We start from the raw sequence: 15,484 nt of genomic DNA on the forward strand, positions 1-15,484 counted from the left end.
TATGGAAAGCTGCTAGAAAAATTCATGCAATAAACATGCATGAAGAATATTTACATACACACATTCGTGTCTGGTTTAGGAAATCCCTGAATTTACTATATCCAGGGAAAAAAACAAAACAAAACAAAAAACAAACAAACAAGGGAATATCATTAGACACACCCTTTTCTTCTATACATACCCAGTGGATGGATAAATGAACTGTCCTGAGATGGCTAGACTGTTTTTAGAGTCATAGAATCTCTACAGTTGGAAGGGACTCCTGAAGGCCATCTAGTCCAACTCCCCTGCATCACATCACAGCTAGATCAGGTTGCCCAGAGCCTGATCCAGCCTGGCCTTGAAAGTCTCCAGGGACAAAACATCAGCCACATTCCTAGGCAACCTGTTACAGTGCCTCACCACCCTCACTGTAAAAGATTTTTTTTCCGTAGATGTAACCTACATCTACCTTCTTTGAGCCTGAAAGCATTTCCTCTTGTTTGGTTACCACAGACTCTGATAAAGGAGTCTGTCCCCTTCTTCCCTGTAACTCCCCTTTAGATACTGAAAGGCTGCTATGTCACTTCATGGCTTTCTCCAGGCTGACGAGCCCTAGCTATCTCAGCCTGTCCAGAATATATCCTCTGAACAGATTCAAATACAGGGTTTCTGTTTGTCTGAAAAGCATCAGTATACAAATAGAGATGTATAAGTGAAAACAGGACACGTCCTTCCATCAGTCATCATCTCCGATATCTTCTTTGTAAGAATATATTAGTGGATATATAGTGGATATATATGTTAGTGGTATTATTCAGTCGCAAAACTCATCAGGTTCTTAAACCCTGCTTAAAATTTCAGGGAGAGCTTCATTTCACTTATCTATAACCATGAATATAGATAATCTCTAGAAATGCCTGTTCTGCTCTGTTACTGATGGAGAATGCTTAAATAATTTATCAGGTAATTAAGGTACATACTATGCAAATCAAAGGATAATGATTTCCACCACAGAGTGAGTCAGTCCTGAAGTAATTAAACCTAGTATTCCTTTTGACTAGAATATATCTTATAGAAAGTTATGTTGTCTTGATTTTCAAGTGAAAGAAACTGTCTCTTAATCCATAGTTCAGTTATCTCAATAGCTTGTCGGCTTCATTATAAAAAAAAACAAACCTAATTTAAGATGTAAATTTGTCTAGTTTTGGTTTCCAGTGTGTATCTACTATCATGTCTTTCCTTACTCCTCTAGAAGATATTTACTGTCTGAAATATTTTCCCTAGAGAGATATGTGGTCTTGATTTGATAGAATCAGTTCTCTAATCTTCCTTAGAACTGAGTGTTTAATGTCTCATTATAAGGCAGCGTTTCCAGAACTCATGCAATTGCTGCAGTTATTTTCTCAATTCTTTTTAGTTGCTCAGTGTTATTTTTGAAGTGTGGGCAGAAGAAACTAGACACAGTATTTTCATCAAAACTTCTCTAATGCTGTATTCTGAAATAAAATCAGTCATATTTGTTTTAGGTATTATCCTGCTTACACATTCAAGGATTGTATTTGCCCTCTTATGTAAAGCATCACAGTAGGAAATAATCTTCATTTGATTACTTTTTATGACTCCTCAGCCCTTTTCAGTTACAGCTTTCCAATACAGCATCTCCAGTTTGTAATTATGTCCTGCATTTGTCCCTTACTGGTGAATAAGTTTGCATTTGTTGGTACTGTAGCACACAGTACTTGAAAGGATCCGTTCTGACAAGAAATTCATCGGGTTGAGTTATCAGCTGTCATGTTGTCCACCAAGACACATAGGTAATCATCATCCCAAACCTGTCATTACCTCTAAAGCAGCAGAATATGGATATGATTTAGTTTTGACTGACAGCCAGTAGTAAACTGAAAGAATTACTTTCATTTACATATTTCCACAATAGTAGTGTGCCATTTCATAGGTTTATGGACATGTGAGGTTCACTGTTGCAGCATGAGGTCTGAAGTTCATCTGACCAAGTTCAGAGAATGTTTCATGTCACGAGAAGTCAATATTTCATTTCTAGCATATGTTTAAGGATACGAGCATAGAATGGTACATCCTGTCACTTTGTGAAGCTTTCTTTAAAACTGAGATGCTGTAATACCTCTGCAGGATCTAGAATCTCTTTGAGATTTCCAGGGCACACTAAGCCTGGATTATTTTGAAATTTTCCTTTTAATCTATGTAGAAGATGCATCCTGTTTTGCATGCTGCAGGATAGTAGGAATACTGCTGTTGAACACTAATGGTGATGGGAAAGTTTGCAGCACTATAATACCACCAATTTTTGTGTCATCTGCAAATTTTATGCATAATTAGTTATAAATATTATTCCAGATCAATAATGGAATGCTGGTCTGCACATTGTTATAAACAAAATATTTTCTGAGATGATGAGCAGACTTTGAGCTCCAAGAAAACTGCTTTTTAATAATTAAATGTTAACTTCTATATAATTATCAGGTTTCTAATAAGAAAGACAGAACGAAGACAAATACTTTACTGAAAACTATTCTGTCAGCCTAATCTGTAATTACATCAAATTTTCTAAACTGTGTTTGATAAATGCTAAACCTGTATGTTAATGGCATTAACTGAATTGCTGTCCTCTATCAGTTTATATCATGGGGATAAAAATAGGAATTGTTTTTCTTTTCAGAAGTGTTCCACTGAGCATTAGAATACCCATTTTAGCATTTTTTCTTACAGCTACAACTCCTAGGCCTGTTAACACAGTCTTTGTTTCAAAATAAGCTGCTTGAGGAATGTGGAAGGTTATAGGGCAATTTGGGAAAATTTAAATGTAAGCTTATGATATCTTATGACCTGGAAGTCTTGAATTTTATATTGTATGGTGGAACTCTGAGGATCTCCTCTCTAGATAATTAAATTTTGGGAACTAGGGAGGATGTAGAAGAGCTAAATTTGTGCTAAAAGTGTAAATTTATAGAATTTGTATCTTGTAATTCACTTCTGCTTCCTCTTCAATAAACAGAGTGATATTTCTTTTTAAAAACCCTTCAGATCCTCATATGAGAGGAAAATGCGTATTTCAGTTCATTAATTCTTTGTATAGAATTCAAATGTGTAAGAGTTGAGCTTTTCAAAACAATATTGGCATTGAATATCTACAGTAAGTACTTCTGTTTCTCTTAATGTCTTTTGGGTTTTAAAGAGCAGATCTCTTTTCTCTTATAGAGAGGTTGATCAGGATTCTGATGGTCGCATCAGCTTCAAAGAGTTTGAATGTGCGATGAAGCACGGACAAGATGAAGTATCACCATTGTACTTCGCCTGAAGTTTGCTCTTTGGTGAAAAGACAAAGTGAAAACTTTAGATCTCAAGTTATTTAAAAATCAATGAAACTTCATTTGTTTCAGCCAGCATTTTAAGAACTTTGACTGTAAGTGTAGCTCTGAAGAACAGCCTTTGAAGATTTACTGTTGACAAGTTGGGTGTATTAATTTACATGTGTATGTGTGCATAGAATACTTAAAATATTTGAAAACTCGGTTGGTTCCCAGTCAGTCTAGTTAGGAACTGCAACTCGGTACTTTTTGGCTTAGCAGATGGAAAAGAACTGACTCTGATTTCCAGCAGTGAAATGTACTTATTTGATTTGTCAACAGCCTTTTGTTGACCAACCAAAATATCTCACATACATAGAAACTGATTAAAATTTTGGTGGATAATGTTTGTTTGTTAGAAATTAATAGTATGTTTGTCTTTCTATTATTGTTTCACTTTCATATTTTTTTCTTTTTATATTGCAAATTATTTTTAATTTAATAGTTTTTAGTTAATTATCTACCAGATTTCATTCTGAGCAATTATTGAGAACTGTGTACGTGTAGAAAAAATAATAACAATAATAATAAAAAGATAAAATGAATGTGAATAATTAGTCATTTCCTTTTGAAACAATTGTCTAAATAGAGTTAAGGATGAAACTTAGTCTGCTTTATGAACCTCAGACTGGCAGAGTGAAAATACTATTCAAGCCTACAGCTGACTATTAGGGAAGAATTTGTATGTATGTGCTTTAGCAGGAGTGCAGAATTTTCTGCATGTTGAGAAGAAGAAAAAGGAAGTATCTATCTCTGTGGACACACCTACCTTCCTTCTCTTTCCTTTCCTTCCTTATTCCCTCCCTCCATCTAGGTCTCTTTCATTGAGTTACTGCTTATGGAGATGTTCTTGCCTCCTGTAACTTTATATACACTCATCCAAGCAGTGCTGTGGTGAGATAAATCCTATTCAATTTCTTTTATTGATGATCCTTTACTTCCTACCACCTTTGTGTTTTGTTTTTAGTAGTAATAGATGATAGAGATTTCATTATAGGCATTGATCTCTGATCGTATGTTCCATTCTGTTGCTCCTTTTCTGTTTTCTTGACAGTTGTTAAGTTGCTTGGACTAGAAGTTTCTTCTGAAGTTGTGCAAAAGCAATCCCCTCCTTGTGTGAACTTACAGACTGTAGCACACAATGCTACTGTAAATAAATAAGCCAATAATAATGATCAGTAAGAGGAAAACAGTATCAGCTGTACTGTTAAGTCAAAAGAGAAATCTTCAACATCTTCCCAACTTCAGTGAGGCATGACAAAATATAATATATGGCCAAATTATTTATAAAATAACGTCTATGTTTTCTGTTCCAATTACATGCATGTACCTTACTAGATACACAAGTGAAATCTTTAATTCCAAGTTCTATAATTGCAAGGCAGATAGTACATAAATAATGGGATGAAATTGAAGGCACTGAGTATATGAGCAGATGTATCTGATTCTACGTTCAAGAACCAGATATCCATTAGATGAAATGAGCTGTAACTCAAATAGCTTGCTTTCTGTCCTAATCATTGCAAGAGAAAAGGAAAGACCTACTAATAGATTGAGGGTTAGCTTTAGAAATGCTATTTCCCAATAGATGAATGTTTTCATAAGAGAATCATCATCATGGATGTTAATTAGCAATATCATCACAGTCTCAGCTGAGACACAGAAGATTGAATTATTATCCCACAGGGACAGTTGCTACAGGTCTAGACACATTCATGAAAAAAAAAAAAAGTATGATGGGTTACTGTGCTATTACTTACACTACAGTTTTTTGGTCACTGTACTTCAGTCTACTGACTCAGGTGTCCAGTTCCTATACCTGCCTGAAACACTGCTGATATGAAGCTTCAATTGACTGGAAATCTTATTTTCAGTACTAGATTCCATTTAGCCATTAGAAAGCCTGTGATGTTTCATTAGTATTTCTAACCCAACTGTGGTTTCCTATGTAAATATCTGACCATATCTGCATTTTATAAACTCTGTGCTGTACAAGAATAACCTTCTGTTGAAGATTAGGAGAGGCAGAAAGGTCTCTGTATACTTTTCCTTCTAAGAAATATATGCCTTGTACTTGTAGCAGGGAACTTGAGAAAGTGCCCCCTCTTTCCTTTTCTTCTATATACGCTCAATCCTCATTTTGTCAGAGATTTTTTAAGTCAGTAGGAACTTGAATTATCGAGAAGATCCAGGAGAGGCCACTGAAAGTATTTTACCAAGTTGCAAAGCCTTTTTTTTTTTCTCTTAATGATTTTTTAAATAAAATTTATATCCCTACATGTTCTTGTTTCCCCTCCCAGGAGGGCCTCATGATAAGAAATTGCAGATGACCACAGCTGAGTGAAATGGAATAGGCTCAGGTGATTCTCTCCCTACTGAATAGCTGAATAAAAGCTAATCACTAGCCAGTGTTTATTAGAGTTGGATTAATAAATGGCTGAATGCTTCAGCTATTGCTGCAAGTTGATATAATTTGGAATAATATTGAATAGGGTGAGTGAGGTGTGAGCTAACCAAGGATTGGGTGGAAGAGACTTTTCATTTTTGTGTATGTTCTGTTGCTGATGTAATCACTTCCATTTTGGCTGACAGGAGAGGATTGGTGGAGCTGTGATCAGCATAGTTCACCAGCTGTAATGCTAGGGTTACTTAAAATGGAATCTGCACTCAACAACAGGTTACGTTCTTATTTGCAATACTTCCTAGTGATGATAATAAGAGCTCGGGGAAAAAAAAGAAAAAGTTTTGTTTGAAGATTACCATCTTCGGCAGAATCTTGGGAGCCAAACTGGGACTGAACCCCTACCAGTGGAAAGCTGAACGCAAGAGCAAGTAATTACTGATACACACTGGAACAACACAGAGGTGAGTCTTCAGGTTTTACTGTTGTTCTGCCTTTTTCATGTTGAAGAGCACCTTTGCTTTCCTATTGTGTTGATTTTTTTTTGTCTTGTTTTCTGATGCCTGTTACTTAACAAGCAGTATTTACTTGTTAAAAATAACCAGAAAAAGAACATTAACATTTTGTGAGTTTTCAAATGAGCAATAATCTGCTCACGTTATTTTCATGTGGATACTTTGTACACTTAGCTTGTTGCTGCCACTTTCAAGCAAATAGATTATATAACCGTACTTTCAAAATGTATTTGTTTTGTTCTCCTGGAATTTCTGTAATTCACTAATGCTCTTGGAATCTAGTTACGTGTTATTTCCTTTTAAATGACTTGAATGTTTTCATTGATGAAATGAGCAGTTGTTAATCTGTGGTCTTTGGGCAACTTGATATCCGGGGTAGCTTGCACAGTGTAGGATAGTGAAATACAGGGCAGCTTTGACTGAAGAAGACTTCAGAGGACTGAGCCAAGTATCAAGGCTTTCCTCACTGGAATGCTTTGTTTCATTTCTTTCCTGGTGTATCAGAAAATGAATATTTCATCCATACACTCAGTAATCAGAAGAATCCAAAAGTAAATGCACGCGCTACATCATAGAATATTCAGTATGTCCCTATACCCTTCCCAAAATAAAACTTAGTACCTTAGGTTTGTGGCAGTGTTACTGTGTCTTGTATCTTCAATCAGCTGGGTGGGTGGTGGCTGATAAGTCACACTTGGTAACTAACTGACGCACAAAATGTCACAGTTCAAAGAAAAGCATTGGCATAACTCTCATTTACTATCACATCAGTTTGTCATTCTCTGGCAGTAAAATGATGTCTCAAAATTAGTATGAATTATAGCTGTATTCCTGCTTTGAGTCTTTAACACTGTTCTATAAATGGAAAGCTACCCTAATGGGAAAAAAAAAATTGTTTTTATAACTTTTTGTGTACTGACTGCCAGTAACAATATGAGAGAACTTTGGCATAGTAGTTAACTAATCAGTAGGAGGTGAGGCTGAGCAGACAGAGGTTGTGAGATTCCACGGGAAGATGACCCCTTTTCAGTATGGCAAAGAGATGCCAAAGCATCTTGCAGTTGTACTGGAGTGAAGGGAAAAAAACTTGCACTTGAAGGGCTATGAATGCTCTTCTGTACATATGCTGTTGTGAAGGGGATGGTCTCAGCTCATCTCCTGGGCTCAGAACTTCCAGCTGACCATCAGCAGGAACAGTCACAGCAACAAGGCATCCCATTCTGCGTGTCTGATTTTTTTAAATTTGAAATAAAAGCCAATGGTACTGCCATTACTGTGTCCTCTAGGAGCTGTTTTCCATGGCTAAAGTCTAAGCTGTGAGTTTGTGGATGTTGATCAAACTTAGTTTAGCAACCAGCATCATGGTGTCAGCTAGAAATATGCAGAAACAGAAATAAACGTTCGGTGTGAGCCCTTAAGGAGGCAGGGCAGTGACATGCTGCTGTCGTGTGAAGGGGCAGACAAAAGAATGGCACGGGATTCCTCCAGGCAGACAGATCTCTGGACAACGTGGTTTCAATTCAAACAATTTTTGTACAAAGTATATGGTGAAGATTTCTCATGTAGAAAATCAGACTGATTCCAGCTCTTATGAAGAGAAATTTGTGGGGGTTCCTAAGTACCTCAGCACCAGTGCCATCAGAACACTGAATGGCTGCTGTCACTGAGGTATTTGCTATGTAGGGTTAGCCAGAAAGAGTTTGTGTTTAAAATTTTTGTTATCTGTGCTGCAGTGGAAATCTCAGCCTCAGTCAGATGAAATCTCATGGTAAGGAGGAGTACTCCTATGTGCACTGCAGAATGTCCAGTCAAGTTTGCATTTTGTTACATAATTCTGTTAGATACATTCTAAGTTAAAACCATTTTATATGTAAGGTGATTTTTTTTAACTATTGACTTTACTAATTACAAGAACACTTTAAAGAAGGTAGATAAACCTGCCTCAAACTAGCTTTGAAAAATAAGACACCTAAAGCAGTACATCTTGGGATGAGCTGATTCACAAGAAGACCTAAGGTAAGTGCACTGAGAAAACCTCGGTAGCTGCAGAACATTTATGATGGAGAAAAAAGAACTTTGAAATACTTACTCTTCCTTGGAGTAGAAAGCTGTGATAGATGTTAAATAATTGTGAAATATTCAGTGACATATTGAGATGTAACAGATGCTATGGAATCATGTCATAGTCAAACACTGTACTAATTTTGTAGGTGTCACATATTTCCTGGCAAAGGACAATTTTGAGAGTTAGTAACATGAAATTCTAGTGTTAAAATAATACAAATAACAAGTCAGTTGAAGTTCTGCTCACCCACACTGTTGGGGAAGCAGCACATGGATACATTTAGCTGTCTCAGAAGGTGAAGAACTTGAAATTCTGTATTTTGATAGTGTTGTTTAGGAAGAGGCAGGCACTATTCTGGAGCTAATACGGTGTGCCCAAATAGAGCAGCCCTGTAGGAAGACCCCAAGTATAGCAGATTTTCTAGGTCCCCGTTTGGAAGCTTAGTCACCACCTGATAAACTAGCAAATATATTATTAGCAGTGGGTTTTAAACTGTGTTTTCTCTGAGAGACTCTTCATCTGGATTAATTAATTGTGCTGGGGGAGTGTGAGGGAAGGCCTCTGTGGTGGGGTTGTTTGGTTTGTTGGCTTTTTTTGTCTTTTTCCATAATTAGCTTTGGAAGATGAACAGTATTTACTGGAGATGTTAATACTGCCCCAAAGTCAGACCTACTAGGGCAACTGCATAACAGTGCAGGTGGCGGTGCCCCAGGATATCACAAGCTAAAGACAGAAAGCAGAGAGCCAGAAGGTTGTATCTACTGGACCTGAGATTCACCTGTACCAATGCCTGGCCTTGGTTGGTGGTGGTGATGACTAACCATACAGCAACAGGTGTGTAGAGAGTGATGCTGTGTGTCCAGCAGTCAGAGGCTTACAGCTCGTTACTGTTATGTCCTGTGTTACACAGGTGATTTCATCTGGAATCACACTTACTCTTTTCTTTGTATTTCTTTAGTCCTGCCATAATCTTCTTCAGGTGATCAGAACTGCACTCACTACTGAAATTGAGGAAATAACTGCAGCTTTATATAGTGGCACAATGATATTTCCCTTTTTATGTTCTATAGCTTTCATAACAATAATTTGACAATTCAGTAGTGAAATGGAAGCACAGCTAATTCAGAAATGGCATTAGGAACCAGTTAGATTTCATTTTTTTCATAACGTATGAATGAAAGTAATGTAACTTTACATCATAAAATATATTTGTAACACAGAAATAGTATATATGCAACAATGACAAATAAAAAGGAAAGTGGTATTTTTGACATATGTAAGCACTTACATGTGAATAGGAAAATGACTCTTGCAATCTGCCAACCGTTGAGGGAGCTAACTGCTGGCTTCCAGAGTCTAATACTCCTTACACTGACGGCCTTGCTCCCAGAGCTTGCAGAAAGCATGAGCTGTGGTGCAGACACCCTTGGGCTGGTCCTTGACAACTGGTGCGTTCATACTGCGGGGAAGTATTGCCCAGAGTGCTGCCTGGGAGTGTGACTCGGGTCCCGAGCTGTGGTGCTGCTGTGGGGGCTGAAGCTGTGCTCAGTGCCTGCTGAGAGCCCTCACAGTGCTCTGTCCCCCGGCCTTAAGGCTGTTTTTATGCAGGGCCACAGCCTGGGTGTATTGTGATCAGGCAGAGACTGCTTATTGGAGAGATTTTTCTCCATTCATGGCAACCTGTGAGAACAGCTGTAGGTTTCTAAACTTAGCAAGTCACCTAAATTTACTGGAGCTTAAGGAAAGTGAGTCATACAGATTTATTATTTATATATATATATATATCATTTAATACTGAATCTTATTAGGTGCTGGTTCTCCAGTGCAGTGATTCATTATTGCAGTTTGCTGTGGCAATTCTCTAGCTACAGTATGAAACTATAAAAAAAAAAAAAAAATTAGATATGATGCACATAGGCTGAGGGACATGAAGAAATTGGGCAGCTTAGTCCTGCTGGGTAAGAAGTGCACTGTAGGGTCAGATCCATGGTCTGTCTACTTCTGTAGCCTGTTTCCAACTGTGCCAATGGGAGAGAGCACACAGTTGAGGACGCTGCCCTGTTCAGAGCCCTCACGCTGCCCCAGCATCCAGGAACTCTGGGTGGAGAAGAATGCAGAGCACACTGCCTGGCTCAGAGACAGCTGCTTTCACACGAGCTGTTAAAACAGGCAAGTGCTAGAATGAACTGGACCCTCCCAGTCGCTGTTGAAGAAACAAAATTTAGGCTGTGTCGTAAGAAAACAGATAGAGGCTTTAGTAGTGTATATATGATCTTCTATATAGATTTGCTGTTCTCATGCAGCGCTTTTAGCTAGGAAGTGTGCACATGAGATTAGATCTTAACTGCTAATTAATAGTGTGCCACTGTCTTATGCCGAGAGAGGAAATTCCTCAGTGGCAACTTTGCTCTCACTTATTCCTGCTGGCTTTTAAATGACTTTTCTAGCACTTACAGCAGAGCTATAGCTCTTGACAAGGACTGCAGCATCAAAGTTGGAAAGATCCAAGGAGGTACTTGAATGTAGAAGGAGTGAACAAATCCTTTGGTTAGATTTTACTTCAAAACATCTATTTAGTTAGACTCAAAAAATAATGTTTTCTCCCTTTATCTCACAAAGATGTGCCTGATGTGGTCTGTGCATTGCATCGAGTGTTTAAATGTGGTTTTAAAAAAAAAGACTAACTAATGATGTAATACAATCATTAAAGAATAAGATATTAATGAAGAAAGATCACAGAACTGGTCTTCCAGAAAATAGAAGTGCAGAATGCAGAAAATGATTGAATGCATATATTCTGTAAAGATTTCTCATAAATGAGCTTTTCTGAGGCACTTGAATCCCTTTAGAATATGTTGTGTTATTTTTATAAAGTAATTTCAAAATCCAAATGTTGTTTAGTACTGAATCAAATGCCTCACTGAGGCTGTCATATCAGAGCTGCACTGACAAACAAACTTGTAATTTAATGTGAAAATCATATCAAGTTTATTTAACAAGACCTGGTTTTTAAAAATGCATTGATTGACGCATACAGTGCTGTCCTTTGATTCCTTATTGCCTGAGTGTTGTATTCTGTCTCACACAATCTGTGATTCTTATTTGTATTTAGGCCTTTAATGCCTTTCTCACACTGCAAAGGCATTGTAGAATGAGTGTAAATGTAACTTTTACTGTTTTGAGCATTCATTTATGCTTCTCAAACAGTGTAAAGAATATCAAATGAAGATCACAGGTGTGCTGAGTTTACTGTGACTTTGTCAGGGTTTGAAGCTGTGGAATTCTCTGAGAGCCTGTGCAAAGTATCTCAGATTCCAGAAAGCATTACTTCTTCCAAAGTGGGAGACAATAATTGAAGTCTCTATCTTCCATCTCTCACTTTAGAGGTTTTCTTCACTCTTTCTGTTACACAGTGGTTGCAGATGTGACATCCTGTTATTACACAAAAAAGTGGAGATTTCCAGAAGATAAAATCTCTCTTAATACAGAGACCCACTGAATGTATTTCCCTGGGAAGCCTACCTAAAATTTCTCCTGAAGGAGAATCTGAAGCCAAGTTAAGCAGATTGTATTTTGAATTTTTTTTTCTCCCAGAGACTGTATCTTCCTACTGTAAATGAACAAATTCCTTTCCACTTCCTTTTCAATTTGCTCTGTAACAGCATGGATTTAGTTTAAATATAACAAAACTTAGACTTCTGTTAATGAAGTTGTTATACACACAAAAAAAGGCGGCTTACCATCTTTAAACAGTTCTGCTGACTGTATAGCAGAAGTGCTGATTGGGACTTAGAAAGGAAAGTTCTGTTTTAAACAACAGAACTGGAACAGATCCAGAAGCAAATGAAACCAAGCCTGCATTGTTCTGTCAGACTGACCAGAGCGTGTCGGTAGAATTGAGCAAACCTTAGAAAATGGCACTAGAAGTGCATTTAAATAATTGGGGGAATACACAAACAAATGGAAGTATGGTTTTCATACAAAATGAGTTGAGTTAGTATTTTAATACATTTTTATTCCATAGGTGTGGTTGTAATAGGATTGTTTGAGTTGGGAGGGACCTTGAAGTCCATCTATAGATGTTCAGCTCCCCTGTGTGCACAGGGACACCTCCAGCTTCATCAGGTTGCTCTGAGCCCCATCCAGGTTGACCTTGAATGTCAGCACCACCACTTCTCTGGGCACCCCCTTCCAAAGCTTTACTACCCTCATTATAAAAACAAAACAACATAATTTCTTCTGTATATCCAGTCTTAATCTCCCGTTTTAATTTGAAACCATTTCTCCTTGTTCTGTTGCCACCATTTAAGGCCTTGCTGAAGTCCAGGTAGGTTACATCGTGTATGTTGTTTTGTAACCCATTTCACATCTTTCAAAGACAATATGAGCGTGAGGGGATCAGTGAAGGGATTTTCAGAAGTGTCTCTGAAAATAAGCAGCATTTATATGTATAAATATATATATATTATATAATTTCAATACCAGTGAAGTTATGTTCCACGTGTTGCTGAATACCTTGGGGCTTGACACAGCACATACAGTGTTGCATGAGATAATTTATGTCATTGAAAAGTAGCTGAATCTAAGCTGCTTCCAATATCTGAGCTAGTTCATCTATTTCTGACTGCAGAGGTCTCTGTGTTGTGCTCCACTGCAGAGAAATACCCTGCACATTTTCAATATCTCACCCCTAGCTGGTGGAATCAGAGGTGTCAGTGAAGCTTTTATTTTGTCTGCATAATCTTGAATTCTGATGATAGAGCATGAAAACAGTAATGTAATTACATTTTTTTTGGAAGTTTTGCAGCTACACAAAACATTTTTTTACTTACAAAATATATTTGATCAAAAAATCATTGGTGTCCAATAAACAAGAAACTGCAGTATCATTTTATAGTCACTTTTCAGTGCATAACAGTTAATCTAACTCTGTAGTTATACTGGTGCTGTATAATATAAAACATGTTATATTCAATTTCCAACAAGATAGGGGTAGGGTTATCTTCAACTTAGTGTTTTTATGGCTTTTAAAGCATCCATGCTGTAAACTGTGTGCAATTCACTATAAAAGTTTTATTTCCTTTCCAATTCTCATGGTCACTGCTTCAGGAGTAGTTACTGCAGCAGCGTTTATCCTTGCACAGGATTCCGTTGTCAAAGTATTCCACAAACGTGTCCGTAAGGGGTCTGTCTCTAAGAAATGTTCATGTATTTGGTCCATCCCTCTTCCTACTGAGATAACCTCCTCCTCCACTGTTTTCTGACCAGTTTTACTTATCTCCAGCTACTGGTATGCTGTGCTTTTTGCATGTTTTGCAAAACCCACTAACGCCCCTTCCTGAATTAATCAACAGAAAACCTAAATGTTTCAACTCTACAAAGTGGTCTGTGGGATTACCAAGGAAATCACACGGGTAACAGCGGGTTGGCAAGCTATGTTTGATGTTTCACCTCCTTGCGCCAGTTAATGTATGTGCATAATTGCTCAAGAGCTGGCTGGTTGCAGCCTAAGATGTGTTGTTCCTTGATAATGAAAGCGCTGATTTGGCCCCACGTGTGAACTAGAAGTGTTTAATGTGAATCTGCCTGTAGGATGCTGATAGAAAAAAAGAGCAGTGTCCTGTCAAAACCTTTTAAGAAATGTGCATGTAATGATAATCTCTCCAAATTGAATGAAAACATAACTGGAAGATGCCTGATTTTTGGGGGCCTGAAAAATGTAATGTTTGCTATGAGCATGGAGTGGCAGCATAAAGCCTTCTTCCCATTCTACGTATACTGCTATGGCTTTCCTGGCACTGGGGAAAAATCAGGAAGCAGCTGGTCCAGAGGTGGCTGCAGCTCCAGACAGTCTGTGTCCCTACGTGGGAAAACACCCTTTAGTGTTCATATGGATGATATCACCCTCGTCCCCTCACAACAGTGAGTGCTGTCTGAGACATCTTTAGTTTGCTTCAAAAGTCAGGGCAGGCAGAAAATGACCATTGAGTTGTTTTTTTGTTTTTTTTTTTCCATGCTCATTGCCTCCAGCAATGCTGAGCAATACAGTGGAATGAGATCTTCTATCAAGGAAGCTCTTCTAGGCTAACTTACATTGCTTTTTCTTGTGTGTTCCTTCCGAAGTGTGAATATACGTGCTCTGGAAAGTGGGAAATGGGCATTTGTCAATACATTTGATTGCAACCACTGCCTGAGGAGGGAGGTCCTTCACCAAGTTTCTCAAGAACTGTGAGTGCTGTGGATCTTTGCAGAACATTTGAATAATATGCTGGGATTGTTCAGTGAGAAGGAGCGAAAACTGAGGAACGATGTGGTAACATTATTCAAATGCACCGAGGAGTTGCAGATATTAGCACTTCTCTTTCCATCCACTGGAAGTACAAAAACTAACAAGATACAACTATAGTAAGTGAGTTTTACTTTAAAGCAGTAAGAACTCTTCAGTAATCAGAGAGTGACTGGCATTGTCTGCAGCTGTGGTCAAATGCCCATAAAGATGGGGTGTCTAAGGGGAGGCTGAATGTATACCTGCAAGGAAGAGCTTAGATATGTCCAGCCAGGGTACTGGGAGACCAGAGAGTGACCTCTGAGTCCTGTCCGGCCCCTGTGTGGTTCTCTATACCCTAGGTGAACACTTTTAGTCTCCCATGCATCTATGCCACCATTTGTGCATATCTTCCCATTTGTCTCTTAGCAGTTCTTTCTGATGACTTGAATTGGAGATGAGAAAATGTAAGGCATTATATATTTGCAGTTTTAAAATGAATTGATACCTGATAACTTCCACTTAAAACATAGATTACTGTAATTTCTAACATGAACGAAATTGATAAGGCAGGTGACCAGAAGCTTATTATTAATTTTCAGCTTTTATCTTTGAGAAGTTAACATTTTGGCAAAGAATTTAATTGGGCTTTTTTTGTTAATTCTCACAGTGATGCTTTGGTTTCTCCTTTTGGGACTACAGAGAAAAAACAGCATCTGGTGTTTGAGGATGCTGGGGAGTTATACCATACTATGTGTAATATCTCTACTGTAAATAAACAAAATGAATAATTAAGTGAATAATGAGGTGTCCTGAATGATGACTTCTCTGGCTGCATCTATGGAAAATCTAAGGTATGTTTGTACTCCTGCA

General features: G+C 37.8%; 1 protein-coding gene across 1 annotated transcript in view; it reads left to right on the top strand.

The window, feature by feature from the left end:
• EFCAB11 (EF-hand calcium binding domain 11) overlaps positions 1 to 3,397 on the top strand; it is a 57,957-nt gene extending 54,560 nt beyond the window's left edge. The window contains exon 6 of the mRNA XM_065751664.1: positions 3,217 to 3,397. Within this exon, the coding sequence (XP_065607736.1) occupies positions 3,217 to 3,316 (100 nt within the window). The 3' untranslated portion in view covers positions 3,317 to 3,397. The remainder of the gene's footprint in view (positions 1 to 3,216) is intronic.
• The last annotated feature ends 12,087 nt before the right edge of the window (positions 3,398 to 15,484 follow it).

This window comes from Cyrtonyx montezumae, unplaced genomic scaffold (assembly GCF_038088225.1).
Source record: "Cyrtonyx montezumae isolate F1298 unplaced genomic scaffold, pur_monq_1.0 scaffold_10, whole genome shotgun sequence".
Taxonomy (NCBI): domain Eukaryota; kingdom Metazoa; phylum Chordata; class Aves; order Galliformes; family Odontophoridae; genus Cyrtonyx; species Cyrtonyx montezumae.